At 47.3% G+C, this 16305-nt stretch overlaps 1 protein-coding gene across 1 annotated transcript; it reads right to left on the bottom strand.

Annotated features, from left to right (window-relative positions):
* Positions 1 to 574: 574 nt before the first annotated feature.
* On the bottom strand, positions 575 to 2382 carry LOC129456235 (persephin). The gene is made up of 2 exons (XM_055221665.1): positions 2277 to 2382; positions 575 to 1050 (listed from the first exon to the last, which is right to left on the bottom strand). Exons 1-2 carry the CDS (start codon positions 2380 to 2382, stop codon positions 575 to 577), a joined length of 582 nt encoding a protein of 193 aa, XP_055077640.1.
* Positions 2383 to 16305: the final 13923 nt, after the last annotated feature.

Here is a 16305-nt window from a genome sequence, read left to right as displayed (position 1 = left end):
CTAAAGCACAGCCTCCTTCTAATGAGATCACCGGCTACTGCTCAAATGTGAAGTACAAAAGTACAGAGGTGTTGGAGAAGTCTGAAAAGTTACTTGAGTAACAATACTGTCAAGTATAAATAAAAAGTAGGCATAAAATAAGAGAAAATAATTGAAAATAATAACTCCAAACCTAGAGTTAAACCTGGACTAGACCAGGACTAATCCAGACCTAAACTAAGTCTGGAACAGGACCAAACCCAGTCTACATCAGGAAATGTGAGCCGATGTGAAAGAAAAGGAAAGACCATATAAGTAGCAGGAAATGTTTAAATAATGTGTAATTAATGTATTGGAAACACTTATAACACCTCATGTTTTAATTTACCTTTTGTCATTTTTTCTCTCTCACACTGGTCACCAAAGCTTAAGTGAGAGTACTGTAACTTTTATAATATTCAAAAGTAGTGTGCAAAAATGGATATTCCTAGTAGTAGTAGTACTATTTCTTGTCATATGCAAAATTATTAAAATAAAAATAAATCTTTGTTTCTGTCCCTTATGTTTCTGTTCTGTCTTTCGTCCCTCCCAAAGCCTATCCCACACAGTGACAGCCCGCTGCAGACAGTGCCTCCACTTTGTGCCAACGATGTTTGTTGTCCAGGAAAGCCATATCCTCATGGTGTGTGGGGCGACAGCAGGGGGCGTAATGCCGGGACCCGCTCAGAGCAGCACCTCCCTCAGGCAGCAGTGTGCTCTGCAGCAGAGAGCTCAGGGCCAGGTCGTGGTTTGACCTGAGCTGAGGACAAGCTCCGCTGCAATATTTAAAAAGCAGCGTCTCATCGGAATCGTACCCCAAACCCAAGTCCCGGACCTGGACCAAAACAGACCTCAGAGCACATGGGGGGTCCAGAGGGGAGCGGCGAGACCGGGGACCAGAAGGTCCAGGGTTAACAGAGGGGTAACCGAGGACAGGCACCACAGGGACAGAGCTCTCTGACTGGGCTTCACCTGCAGCTGCTGCCCCTCGGCTCTGGAGCTCCGGCTGTGGAGAGGCAGGTCTCCTCTGATCTGAAACAGCAACAACAGATTTTAACATTTATAAAGAACAAAAACATGATTATATTTATAATTAGGCTGAGCCACAGACCACCTAATACAGGGGAATAAGAAACCTATAGTGGGGCTTTGCCAGGTTACATTATGAACTATTTCATCAGAAAAGTCAAGTGTGACTCTCTTAATACAGTAACATTTATACACAGAATTTAACCATTACATTTTCAGTAATTGTGTTGAATGTTCTTTATATTTATTAAACCAGACAAGATTCTGAATCTTCCTGGGCCGTCCTGGCACCAGAGAAAAACAATTGTACATGTATTAAAATAAAATGCTAAATGATCACATTTATATAGGGCTTTTCCATCTTCAAGGCACTCAAAGTCTAAGGAACCACTCACCCATTCACACACATTCATACACCAGTGTACACAGACACTGGGGGCGAGGTGGGTTAAATGTCTTGCCCAAGGACGCAACAACAGTATTTATCTGTGGGAGCTGCCAAGTAGTCAACCAACTGAGCTACTGCCACCCCATTATACCATAAAACCATAATTCATATAAAATGTCAAACTATTAATTAATTCACAAATTAAATACTATTCATAAAAAAAGGTTTTAAAACTGAACCATATCTGAAAATAGGATGCTAGGATGCAATAGATCATGTTAAACTAAAGCTTTACTCTGTCACTCACAGACTCAGAGTGGGAAGAATAAGACGTTAAGTATTCCTCTAATACATAGTTAACATTATTATATTTCAGATTTGGCTAAAAATCTTGCCTAGACTTTTCTAGTTTTATAATTTTGGTGAAGGTTATCATTTTACTTCCTAGTTGGACATGGGCAGCAGATATGGCACACATAGAGGTGTTACCTAGCAACCATAATGTTAACAAGGGCCAAAACTTGTCTAAATGAGCCAATAGTTATGATTTGACAATTTAAAAAAACAGCTTTATTTTGTTAAATCAATGTTTAAACATAAAAAAATACCTTCCATAAATTGCCTCTGCATTTTGTATGGGATTGATGACAGTGACAGAGGAAGAGGTCTTCTGTTTGAGAACTCATGGCTACTTCCTGTATTTTCTATCTTTTTGTTTTCTGGTTTTCTTCACAAACTGCCATTTAACTGATGTAAAACTATGATAAATATTTACCACAGGTACTATCCCACCAATTATAAAATACATGAATCTGTCAAATGCACTTTAAACATAACTGACCTGTGCTGATTAGAGTCCAGAGAGTGTGTCCCTGTCCCATCCCCACACACAGCAGCACACACAGGGCTCCGAGCTGGGCCTTCATCATGGTGGTGCACCTCCTCATGGTACTTCTCCCAAATTTCACTCCTCGTCTCTGCTTCATCTGGACCTGTTTTATACCCTCACCTCCAGGGCAAGAGGGGGAGCTACCCGGCCGTCTACCCCCTTCACTACAGCTCCAGATCGGGCTCAGACTCCGGCGGGCCCTGGATTATCCAAGTAAATCACGGAGGAGATAGAGGAGCAGATGTTTTTCATTGGATGGTTCCTCTGAAGACCTGAGCCGACAGTGAATCAGGAGCAGAGCCAGACTCGGGCCAAACGTGGATGGGAAATACTGAGAAATAGTTACCAGCAGCAAACGGCTCAGAGGTGATTAGACAAATAAACTGCAATGACTCAGTGTCATTGTGTCGTTGGGTAAGATGCTTAATCCACTATGGAAATGGATGTTGTGTGTGAGTGAGTGGTTGGTGAAGTCAGTGCCACAGATTGGCAGCGATGTCTTTGCCCCAGGGCAGCTGTGACTGAAGCAAATTACTAATGGCTCTAATTGTTTTTAAAGCAGATCTTTTAAGCAAAATCAACTTTTTAGAGCCTTTAACCATGTTATAGTTGTCTCCCCTTCTCCTTTACCCTCTCTAAGTTATATTTCGAGTGATGTGTGCATATTTGAGCAATCTTTAATCACTTATTTTTTCCAGTTTTTACCATTCCTGCCCACTGCTCTGTACTTTAAAAAATCCATTGCACTCAAGCATGATGTACAGCTCTGCATCAGATGTGCCGACTATTTGTTGTGATGTCATCTACAGTGTCTTCACCTTCCATTGTACATGACAGTTTTCAGTGGACTTGTATCTTTTATTAAGTCGTTTGAGATGAATATTGTGATTTAAAATATGCAAATTATAGCATAATATTCCATGGGTGTGGTAGATTATAACAGGCACGAGCTTAATAGGTCTTCTTTAAAAAGTCCTGTAAGAGACAAATGCAATGTATTATAAAATATTTTTTTAAAAACTCTAAAACTTTATTACTTAAATGTAACTCTTCAGATGGCAGGTCTGTCATCTGATTGTCTCCATGGAGATGTAAGTGCTTTGCCTAAAACTTCCCCATCCCCATGGACACAAGCAGGTGACACCACCAGGCCATGTTACATGTCAGATCTGTGGAGAAGCCACTAGAATGAATGTTTTTCCATGCATTTTGGTGCATTTAAAACACCCAAATTGAATAAATGCATGATAGATAAGTTTAATGCCATACTGTGGAACACTCCAGGCAAAGCAAAAACATCTTCATGAAGGCAACCTACACCAGAAAAGTTACATAGTACACCTTTAAAGTTCTTATATCAGGAATTATTATTTTATGAATAATTGAATTATTTATTATTACATATGTGTGTCAAACTACAGTAGGCGCTTTGGTATAGGACATTGTATAACTACATAAAAATGCATGGGAACCTGAACTAGCGATAAAGGGCTGCTTTCATCATAGTGAAGAACATTTAACTTTAAAAAAACAGAGGATCACTCTGCATAAGCACCAGTCAGTAAACGTGTAACAGTGAGGTCTGAAAATCTGGGAATAAATCTTATCATAGTAAATTCATCAAAACATTATTAATTAAAGTTCCTATATTACACAAAATGGACTGTTGTGAGGTTTAAATCATATTAGAATGTTGTTACCGCCACAAAAACAGACCTGGAGTTGTGTTTTGTTTCACTCACACATGTTTGAGTAATCCTTTATTATTAGTCTGTCTATATCTCCAGAGCTCCTGGTCCCCCAACCCGAAGGTTGGAGGATCGAGTCCTGCTCGGACCAAGTTCTGTCGTTGTGTCCTTAGGCAAGACACTTCACCCACATTGCCTAGTATGAAAGTGGTGTGTGCGCGAATGATAGGTGGTGGTCGGAGGGGCCGATGGCGCAGATTGGCAGCCTCGCTTCCGTCAGTCTCCCCAGGGCAGCTGTGGCTACAATAGTAGCTTACCATCACCAAGTGTGGAAATGAATGAACAATGACTATAGTGTAGCGCTTTGAGAGGCTGTAAAGCGCATTACAAGTGTAAGGCATTATTATTATTATTATTATAGCTCATGCTCTATTCCACCTTGTGATGTCATGGAGCAGTAGTTTTCAAGTTAACAGCTCCTTGTACCTTTTGCTTAGCAGAGATGGGAAATTCTAGGGCTGAAATCATCCAAATGATTCTAATGAAGGTGTATGGAGTTTAAAAACACAGTGGAGCACTTCATGTATTAACACTTAATATGACAAGGAGTCTTTTCCGTTTGAGAGAAGAAATCAGCCTAAATATGCAGGATTTGTGTGACTGAAACAAAACACAACTGTTTGTGATGAGGAAACATAACATAGATCAGAAAATAGCATAATATAAGCCCTTTAAACGTGTCTGATGACTCCACATTGGTCTGTACCAGAGGAGCAGCTCAGGGGCTGTGTCAGGTGGATTTAGTGCAGCGGCGCAGGAGCAGACATTCCTCCCAGTTTGAAAAGGCTAAACTCAGAACATTCATAAATTCAGGGATTTTGTCTGTGCTGTAGAAAATGTAGAATATCTCAAATATGTGGACTATGTTCTATGTTTATGAGGAAACTACTGTATTCCAGTATTCCAGAGCGAGGGAAGGGTCAGATGGAAAGTGTGTGAGGTAACAGAAGAACTGTAGTTGTCTTCTGTGTGTGCAGCTTCTAGCCCCAGAGGCTCCTTTAAAAGGACAGAAGTATAAGGAGAACGTGCAAACTCTATGCAAAAAGGGGTTTACTGAGGCTGAACAGAGTAAACAGAGGTCTGATCAGTGAACTGGCCCGGCTGCACTGGGTGAAGGAACAGCGGTTCCAGTCCAGCTTTTACATGATTGACTGACAGTGTAATGACATTATTTGTTCTTTTATTGTCCCCTTTCTTCACGTTTATTGGCACATTTCATCTCCTTAACACTTTGATCAAAAATTACACTTGATACAATCATCAAAATCATCAGATTTTTCTCTTTCCTATTACTTTTCACATATGTTACTCTTATAGTTTCTGAACAATAAGATAATTATTTGAATTTATTTAAATAGAATGATTGGATTTTCCATTGACTTCAATTGTAAAGTGCTCCCCCCACTGGATACCTTACTTGACACTTCGACAGTATAAACTTATAACCACAGGATGGAGTCAAAGTGTCTCTCACTTACACTTCTACATAACACGTTAACTATTAAACTCCATTAACCCTTCACTGTTTAGCTTTTTAACTGCTGTTCCTTAACACCTCAGACTTTCATGGAGACTTGCCTCAGTCACAGATGACTCTGTTTCACTGATGTATGAAGATGTCAGGGAGAACACCTTTGAGAAATAAAGAAGCAGCTTTATTTATAAAGGTGTCTGATGGTGCAGCTGTAAGCAATGTTGGGAAGTAACTGAATATATGTACAGAAAATATGTATTATGAATAGTAATTTTGAGTAAGTAGTTTTCCAAATTAAAAGAAATACATGGCAGTGCAATTTTGGTATTGAACTGCACGGTGTTAGTAAGAAAAATAATCGACACAGCTTTTGCCGTGTGGGCATGAGTGATGTATTATCTCTAATTGAACATAAATGAATGCATAACAAACAAAACATAAATAAAGCTCTTTGTAATGAATTTGTTTTTTACACCATAATAAAAAGCAACTCAGTGTAAAGTACTAAAGTCAAGTACTCAAGTATTCTGTAACTATATATATTTTCAAAGTATTCGTTGGCCTTGAGCTACAGTGGCCAATAATTTATTGGCCACTGTTTGAAATGGTCCCTCACCACACACAAATTTTCACACATCACACCTCAGAAGACACGAGCATTAAACATTATTTGACATACTCACTTCTGGTGAGCCTGAGTCACTGCTCCCCCTGCAGGATGGTGCTCACGTGAGTGGTAGATTTAGATGTATGGTTTGAGGGGAGTGACTCTGATTCACTGTTCAAAGGAATCAGCTCGAAATCTGCAAATTTACTGTCAGGAATTTATCCCCCAGTTTATTTGGGATTTCCTCGTCTGCTCCCAGAGAACATTCATCATCTCAGGAAGATGAGACTGAAGACAACTCATAAGCTTTGTTTTTAATCCAAGGAGAAAAAATTTGTTCATTCACGATTTTGGACTCTTCTGGGTCTTGAGACCTCCCGCTCCCCAAACACTTCATCCAGTGAAATCCTGAGGTGTTCCCAGTAATACCTAACAGAAGCAGCAGCTATACAAGCTCCTCTTGGAGGAAATGTTGAAAGCCCAGAAATTACAGAGATATTAACCATAAAACAGGTCAACAAATTTGCAATTTGACAGTTAAACAGCAAATTGCACCACAGAATTCTGACCTGTCCTCCAGCTGAGTTTAAACTAACGATGGAACTAAAAATATGGGTCAGAGTAGATGATGGATCAGAGTGAGTCCTTATATGGGCTCAATTGGACCCATGAATGTGGAGGAATATTTAAAACATCTACCTAGGAATCTGATTACATAATCAATGTGAGACAATGCACACCAAAAATGTCCATACACACATGTACAGGTGAAGTGTCCTAAATGTACATACACACACTGGGAGGATGGGAGGGCATCTGACACACAGGGATATATGAAAATGGGAGGGCATCTCACGCAGGGATATAGCAAGACAGAGTTGCCATAAAAGTGTTTATTTGCATTAGTAGAGATTCAGCATTACCAGAACACTGTGAATTTCTCTTTTCCTTAAAATAACTCCAAACTATAAGATGATCTTGGTGCTTTTCAGTCCAAGCAACAGTCAGTGAAGGAGTAGAGGATATCTGCATTATAAAAGGAGACCCTTTCCATAGCTCACAAACACCTCCACCTTCAGAGGAGCACTCTGAGGGGCCAGGAGAGCCTACGCAAGCGCTGTACTGATCTTTGTTTCTTAAGGCGGTGCTTCATTGTCCATCTTAAGTATATGCAGTGATCTGTCCCTTGATGCTGATGGACTCTTGGGCCACTCCTAAATTCCACTTTGTTTTCCCTTTGAGCTGAATCTCAATAGTAAACCTATGTTTTTCTAAAACATTACCACAATAATCAAACCTCAGGAGAGTCTGGAAGCTGCTTCGTCCCATCAGTGTGATGAAGCTGTTGAAGATCTTCAAATGGAACAAGCCATGGAGCTGCAGTGTCTGGGTCCAGAGTCACCTCCACTGCGCACTGCTGCACTCTCCTGAACTCACCATTGTTAAACAATTTAAACTCCTGAGAGAGACTGAACAACAAAGTCCCTGTCGGTGAACTGTCTACCCCTCCCAGGGGCTCCAAGAAGGCTGGGTACTCTGCACTGCTGTTTGTCCCGTAGGACGACATGACAGTGAGAGACCTGTCCCTGACCTGAAGGCACAGGGATGTGACCCCCATGTTCCCTGGGATGAACTCCAGCACATGGTCACTGAGCTGTGGGGCAATAAGCCCACATCAGCCCACCTCCAATCCCCGCGGACGTCAGAGAAATGAGGAGTCCAACCTCTTTCGAGGAGATGGGTTCCAGAGCCCAATTTGTGCATGGAGGTGAGGTCGGTAATGTTCAACCTCCTGCAAAAGATCAGGCTCCTTCCCCCCATTGAGGTGACCCCAGAGCCAGTCTCCATGTGCGGAGATCCAATATTTGACTGGGTAAGAGTTTTGATAACTCTATTCTAATTCAGGATACAGCAAATGAAGTGTACAGAGCTGAATGATTTGGGAAAATAATCAAATCTGTCGTAACAGGTGCGGGAAGGACCAAGAGGTGCAGACTCGGGGCAAGGTTACAGTGTTTATTATACAAGTCTTTAGTGAAAAACACAGTCTTAAACAGTCTGATAACAAACACGAGGATCTGGGAAGCAGGAGGCAGACGAGACGGACGGAGAGCGGGTCGGGAAGCTGGGGCCGGAGTGAAGAGGGAGGCAGAGGCGGAGACGAGACCAGGACGAACAGGGCCAGCGTAGTCCAAGAAGCGGGACCCAGAGTCAGAGGCAGGCGGAACGCCAGAGACCAGGACAGGCAGAGCGGAGGGAGATGACAGTACCGGAGCGTAGAGGCGGGTGCAGGAGCGGGCGGAGGCAGAAGTCGGAACGTAGAGGCAGGTGCAGAAGCAGGCGAAGGCAGGAGTCTGGAAGGGGAGACAAAATCCAAAATGAGAGCTAGCAAACGGGTAACAGCAATGCAAGAACTGAGCTGGAAACATTCACGTTTACACACGGACGATCTGGCGCCGAGTGTAGTCTGCCGAGCCCTCAAGTACTCAGCAGCAGGTGGCGGTGATTACGCTGATGCGCTCCAGGTGCGTGCGGAGAAGTCTCGAACTCCGCCCAGCTCCGGGCAGACAGGTCGGGGAGGGGTAGAGAGCACGGGAGGACAGGGACAAACGGGCGTCATGACAGTACCCCCCCCCAAGGGCCACCTCCTGGTCGCTGGTCCGGACTGGCTTGATTTGCGAAACGTGGAAGGTGGGGTGGATCCGAAGAGACGGGGGCAACTGGAGTCGCACAACAGACGGGTTGATGATTGTGGCGATCTTAAATGGTCCTAGGAAACGGGGAGAAAGTTTGCGGGAGTCGGTCTTCAGCGGGATGGTTTTGGACGAGAGCCACACCATTTGACCGGGCAGGTATGTGAGCGCCGGGATGCGGTGGCGATCGGCCGCGGCCTTGGTGCGCGCCCCGGACCGAAGGAGGGCTGCCCTGGTCTTTTTCCAGACCCGATGGCAGCGTCGGAGGTGATGCTGGACTGACGGAATGGCAAGGTCCTTTTCCTCCGCGGGGAAAAGCGGAGGCTGGTATCCTAAGGACGCCTGGAACGGGGACATCCCGGTGGCCGAGCTCACGAGAGAGTTGTGGGCGTACTCTATCCAGGGCAGGTAAGAACTCCAGGTTGCGGGGTTGGCGGAGACGGTGCATCGCATTGCAGACTCTAGGTCCTGGTTAGCCCGCTCCGTCTGCCCATTTGATTGCGGGTGAAAGCCGGACGTGAGACTCACCGTCGCCCCCAAACCGCTGCAAAAGGCTCGCCACACCTGGGATGTGAACTGGGTCCCCCTGTCTGAAACGATGTCCACCGGGATGCCATGGAGGCGGAAGACCTGGTTGGTGAGCTGATCGGCGGTCTCCTTGGCCGTTGGGAGCTTGGGCAGGGCTATGAAGTGGGCGGCCTTGGAGAACCGGTCCACCACCGTGAGGATGACCGTGTTCCCCTGGGAGGTAGGTAGTCCAGTCACAAAGTCCACTGTGATGTGGGACCACGGCCGCCGAGGAACTGTAAGGGGGTACAAGAGTCCAGAAGGGGGTGAATGGGAGGCCTTGGCCCGAGCACATACCTGGCACGCTGAGACAAAGGCCCGGGTATCCGTGTCCATGGTGGGCCACCAGAAGTGCCTCTTGAGCAGAGAGAGAGAGCGACTCGCACCGGGATGGCAGGCGAACCTGGAGGCGTGGACCCACTGGAGCACCTGGGAGCGGACAGAGTCTGGGACAAACAGTTTACCAGGTGGGCCGTTACCTGGGTCAGGGTCGTTGATCTGGGCCTCACGAACGGTGTCCTCGATCTCCCAATGGACCGCGGCGACAATGCATGAAGGGGGAATGATCATTTCCGCGGGACCCGGGCTGTCCTCCAGGGTGAACTGGCGAGAAAGTGCGTCTGGCTTGATGTTCCGGGACCCGGGACGGTAGGTCAGGAGAAAGTTAAAGCGACTGAAAAACAGGGACCAACGAGCCTGACGAGAGTTGAGTCGCTTGGCAGACTGGATATATTCCAAATTCTTGTGGTCTGTCCAGACCACGAATGGCTGCTCCGCCCCCTCCAGCCAGTGGCGCCACTCCTCCTGGGCGAGTTTGACGCCAGAAGCTCCCGATCCCCCACGTCGTAGTTGGCCTCAGCCGAGGACAACCGGCGGGAGAAGAAGGCGCAGGGACAGAGGCGATTGTGGGGTTCAAACCTCTGCGACAGCACGGCCCCCACTCCCGAGTCGGAGGCGTCTACTTCCACGATGAACTGGCGCCGGGGGTCGGGCTGATGTAGGATGGGAGCAGAGGTGAAGAGCTTCTTGAGTCTCTCGAAGGCTGATTGCGCCTCGGGGGTCCAGGAAAACTGCAACGAAGGAGAGGTAAGTTTAGTTAGGGGTGAGATAACCCTACTGAAGTCTCTTATAAAGCGTCGATAAAAGTTGGTGAAGCCGATGAACCGCTGGAGCTGCTTGCGGTTGGTCGGAACGGGCCAATCCGCGACAGCCTGGATCTTCTCGGGGTTGGCTTTCACTTGGCCCCGCCCCACAATGAAGCCCAAAAAATCGACCTCCTCCGCATGGAACTCGCATTTTTCTGCCTTAACAAACAGTTTGTTCTCTAGGAGACGCTGCAGAACCAGGTGGACATGACGGCGATGCTCCTGGAGGGACTGGGAAAAGATCAGGATATCGTCCAGATAGACGAAGACGAACCGGTTCAAAAAGTCACGAAGAACGTCGTTAATCAGGGCTTGGAACACTGCAGGGACATTGGTAAGGCCAAAGGGCATGACCAGATATTCGAAGTGGCCAAGGGGGGTCTTAAACGCCGTCTTCCACTCGTCCCCCTCCCTTATGCGCACAAGGTGGTAGGCATTTCGCAAGTCCAGTTTAGAAAAAACTGTGGCTCCGTGGAGTGGCGTGAACGCAGAGTCCACAAGGGGGAGCGGGTACTTGTTTTTAACGGTGATACTGTTCAACCCCCGGTAGTCAATGCAGGGGCGCAGTGACTTGTCCTTTTTGGCCATGAAGAAGAAACCCGCACCCACGGGGGAGGTAGAAGGTCGAATAATTCCAGCGGCCAGGGAACCCCGGATATATTCCTCCATAGACTCTCCTTGAGAGGTTATACAGCCGGCTGGAAGGTAACGGAGCACCCGGGAGGAGGTCTATGGCACAATCGTAGGGGCGGTGCGGAGGTAAGGAGAGCGCCCGACTCTTGCTAAAGACCTCCTTGAGATCGTGATACTCCGCCGGAACCGAGGACAGGCTAGGAACATCCTGGGACGGGCTGACGGCGGGACCGGACCCCCCGGCGGGAGGTAGGGCCGACTGGAGACACTGAGCATGGCACTCGGGGCTCCACCCAGAAACCCCACCCCAGGCCCAATCAAAGATGGGGTTATGAGTTCGAAGCCAGGGGTAGCCTAAAACCAGCGGGGAGGTGGAGGAAGACAGGACGTGAAACTGCCAGGTCTCACGGTGGTTGCCGGACAAAACCACAGTGACGGGTTCTGTGACGTGGGTCACGCAACCTAAAAAACGTCCATTAAGTCCCTGGGCGTGTAGGGGGCGTTCAAGGGGTTCCAGGTGTACGCCGAGCTGTTCCGCGACTTGGGCGTCGATAAAATCCTTCTCAGACGCGGAATCAATGAGGGCGGAAACAGGAAGAGTCTCAGAGCGTACGCACAGGTTGGCACTAAGCCGCAGTCTATCATTAGTATCCGGGATATGTGACTCACCTACCAGTACTCCCAGCGCTACTGGTGGGCGCCCCCTTTTGGCCGAGCCGGGCAAGTGGCTATAAAGTGCCCGCGCTCGCCGCAGTAGAGGCAGGCTCCGGCCAGGCGACGCCTCTGCTGACGCTCCTCGGCCGAAACGAGGGTCCGGTCAACCTGCATGGGCTCCTCCGGGGGCAGAGGAGCGGCGCGTAGCTCCGGCGGGGCTGGTGAGCGTCGTCTCGCTCTCCGACGTTCCCGGAGCCGGTTGTCGATTCGGTTGGTGAGGGTGATGAGTGACCGTAGATCGGAGGGTTCATCCCGAGACACCAGCTCATCCTTTAGGTGCTCATTCAGCCCCCGCACGAAAACGGCTTGTAGTGTGCTCTCAGTCCAATCCACCTCCGCCGCGTGCGTCCAGAAGTCTATGGTATAGGCAAGGCAAGGCAAGTTTATTTGTATAGCACAATTCGTACACAAGGTAATTCAAAGTGCTTTACAGAATAAGAAAGACATTAAAATCACACAAATCAAACATAAATAATCACAAATAATCATCATAAAATCAACATTAAAAGAGAAGAGTGCAGAATAAAAACCTGTCAGTCATATGCACAGCTAAACAGAACTGTTTTGAGTCTGGATTTAAACATTGTCAAAGTAGAGGCCTGTCTCACATCTTCAGGAAGACTGTTCCAAGTTTTAGCTGCATAAAATTTAAACGCTGATTCCCCATGTTTAGTCCTGACTCTGGGCACCAGCAGGAGGCCGATCCCTGAAGTCCTCAAATTGCGAGATGGTTCATATGGCACTAACATGTCGGAGATATACTTTGGACTTAGGCCATGGAGAGACTTATACACAAGCAGAGCTGCTTTAAAGTCTATTCTTTGAGCTACAGGAAGCCAGTGCAGAGACCTGAGCACAGGACTTATGTGCTCATACTTCCTGGTTCTAGTCAGGACCCGAGCAGCAGCATTCTGGATGTACTGCAGCTGTGTTAAGGCTCGTTTGGAGAGGCCAGTGAGCAGGCCGTTACAGTAGTCTAACCTACTGGAGACAAATGCATGGATAAGTCTCTCTAAGTCTGGCTTTGACAGTATACCTTTGATTTTTGCAATGTTTTTTAGATGGTAAAAAGCTGCAGATGTTATTGATTTGATGTGGCTGTTAAAGTTCAAGTCTGAGTCCATTATTACCCCTAGATTTCTAGCCTGATTTGAAGGTTTTAGAGAGAGAGACTGGAGGTGACTGCTGACACTTTCTCTATGTTTCTGTGGGCCAAAGATGATAACTTCAGTCTTGTCTGAGTTTAGCAGAAGAAAGTTGTTTTGCATCCACACACTGATCTGTTGGATGCAGTGGCAGAGTGAATCCACTGGTCCATATTCACCTGCTGCTAGTGAGACATAGATCTGAGTGTCATCTGCATAGTTGTGGTAAGACACATTATTGCTGCGTATTAACTGGCCTAATGGCAGCATGTAGAGATTGAACAGCAGGGGTCCCAGGATTGAACCCTGGGGCACCCCACAGGTCAGGGACATTTTATCTGATATACATTTTCCAATTTCAACAAAGTACTCCCTGTTTTCTAAATAGGACTTGAACCAGTTTAGTGCCGTACCAGAGATGCCCACCCAGTCCTCCAGTCTCTGTAAGAGGATCCCATGATCAACAGTGTCAAAAGCAGCACTCAGATCTAACAGGATCAAGACTGAGACTTTGCCTGCATCAGTGTTCAGGCGGATGTCATTTGTCACCTTGATAAGAGCAGTCTCAGTGCTGTGGTGGGGTCTAAAACCTGACTGGAAATCATCAAAGGAGTTGTTCATTTCAAGGAAGTTAATAAGCTGTTGGTAAACAACTTTTTCAAGGACTTTGCCTAAAAATGGCAGATTTGAGATTGGTCGATAATTGTTCAATATTGTGGCATCAAGACTGCTCTTCTTTAGGAGAGGCTTGATAACCGCAGTTTTCAAAGCACTTGGGAATGTTCCAGATTGAAGTGACATATTAACTATGTGAGTGAGTGGTGACAGCAAACTGTTGAGCACAGACTTTAAAAATTTAGTGGGTAGCACATCGAGGCAGCATGTAGATGAACTCAGACTGGTGACAATCTCTTGGACAGTTTTATCAGTTACAGGTGTAAAGTGAGTCAGCTCTAAGTGTCTAGGTGGGTGCTGGGTTGTTATTTGTGTTTTTTATTTGTATAGTCCGCCACTGTCTTGGAGCCCTGGCTAAGAGTCAGTAGGCGGGACGCCGCATTGTCCCGGTAGTGCGGGTGGTCAAACACCAATTTAAAGTTAGTGATAAACTCGTTATAGTCCAAATTTTCCAACGGGGTGCAGGTTAGCCGTGCCTCAGCCCACTGGAGAGCCCTTCCTCGAAGTAATCCACAGATAAAGCGTATCTTCGTGGCCCCCGAGTGAAAGCGCGTAGGACACTGTTGGAAAATATATTCGCACTGGAATAGGAATCCCCGACAGAGATGAGGCTGGCCCGAATATGGCTCCGGATCCGTGCACCTCGGTTCCGGAGGACGCGGCGCCCCCCCCCGCGGCCGCAGGCGGGGCAACACGGAGCGCGGCCACTTGGTGGTGAAGCTGCGCCACTTGTTGGGTCAAGGTCTGATTCAGGTCTAGCAGAGTCTGGATAGACTGTTCGTGCTGCCCCAACACCGCCTCATGGTGAGAGCGCGCTTGCCGGAGCGCCTGATCCGGACCCGAGTCCGCTTGGTCCATCGTGGCCAGATCGTTCTGTCGTAACAGGTGCGGGAAGGACCAAGAGGTGCAGACTCGGGGCAAGGTTACAGTGTTTATTATACAAGTCTTTAGTGAAAAACACAGTCTTAAACAGTCTGATAACAAACACGAGGAGCCGGGAAGCAGGAGGCAGACGAGACGGACGGAGAGCGGGTCGGGAACGGGAAGCCGGGGCCGGAGTGAAGAGGGAGGCGGAGACGAGACCAGGACAAACAGGGCCAGCGTAGTCCAAGAAGCGGGACCCAGAGTCAGAGGCAGGCGGAACACCAGAGACCAGGACAGGCAGAGCGGAGGGAGATGACAGTACCGGAGCGTAGAGGCGGGTGCAGGAGCGGGCGGAGGCAGGAGTCGGAACGTAGAGGCAGGTGCAGAAATGGGCGAAGGTAGGAGTCTGGAAGGGGAGACAAAATCCAAAATGAGAGCTAGCAAACAGGTAACAGCAATGCAAGAACTGAGCTGGAAACATTCATGTTTACACGCGGACGATCTGGCGCCGAGTGTAGTCTGCCGAGCCCTCAAGTACTCAGCAGCAGGTGGCGGTGATTACGCTGATGCGCTCCAGGTGCGTGCGGAGAAGTCTCAAACTCCGCCCAGCTCCGGGCAGACAGGTCGGGGAGGGGTAGAGAGCACGGGAGGACAGGGACAAACGGGCGTCATGACAAAATCAGATCTATGGGACAAACATTGAGATTAGAGTTGTTAATTACAGTGGGGCAAAAAAGTATTTAGTCACTAACCAATTTTGCAAGTTCTCCCACTTAAAAAAGATGAAAATGGCCTGTACTTTTCATCAAAGATTCACTTCATCCTGGACGCCTCCTTAGGGAGGTGTTCCGGACATGTCCCACCAGGAGGAGACCCCGGGAAAGACCCAGGACACGCTGGAGGGACTATGTCTCTCGGCTGGCCTGGAAACACCTTGGGGTCCCACCGGAGGAGCTGGAGGACGTGTCCGGGGTGAAGGAAGTCTGGGAGTCCCTGCTTAGACTGCTGCCCTCGTGACCCGGCCCTGGATAAGTGGAAGAAAATGGATGGATGGTTCATTTCAACTATGAGAAACAGAATGGTGGGGAAAGAATCCAGAAAATCACATTGTACGATTTTTTGTGAATTAACTGGTAAATTCCTGGGTAAAATAAGTATTTGGTCACCTACAAACAAGCAAGCTTTCTGGCTCTCACAGATCTGTAACTTCTTTAAAAGGCCCCTCTGTCCTCCACCCATTACCTGTACTAATGGCACCTGTTTGAACTCATTATCAGTATAAAAGACACCTGTCCACAACCTCAAACAGTCACACTCCAAACTCCACTATGGCCAAGACCAAAGAGCTGGGAAGACTGAATCTGCACTAGGTAAGCAGCTTGGTGTGAAGAAATCAACTATTAGAAAATGGAAGACATACAAGACTACTGATAATCTCCCTTGATCTGGGGTTCCACACAAGATCTCACCCGGTGGGGTCAAAATAATCACAAGAACAGTGAGCAAAAATCCCAGAACCACACGGGGGGACCTAGTGAGTGACCTGCAGAGAGCTAGAACCAAAGTAACAAAGGCTAACATCAGTAACACACTACGCCACCAGGGACTCAAATCCTGCAGTGTCAAACGTGTCCCCCTGCTTAACCCAGTACATGTCCAGGCCCGTCTGAAGTTTGCTAGAGGGCATTTGGAGATTTTGAGTGAAAACCTCCTTCC

The sequence above is a fragment of the Periophthalmus magnuspinnatus genome, chromosome 1 (genome assembly GCF_009829125.3).
Source record: "Periophthalmus magnuspinnatus isolate fPerMag1 chromosome 1, fPerMag1.2.pri, whole genome shotgun sequence".
NCBI lineage: Eukaryota > Metazoa > Chordata > Actinopteri > Gobiiformes > Gobiidae > Periophthalmus > Periophthalmus magnuspinnatus.
This window is presented reverse-complemented; position numbering and strand designations above follow the sequence as displayed.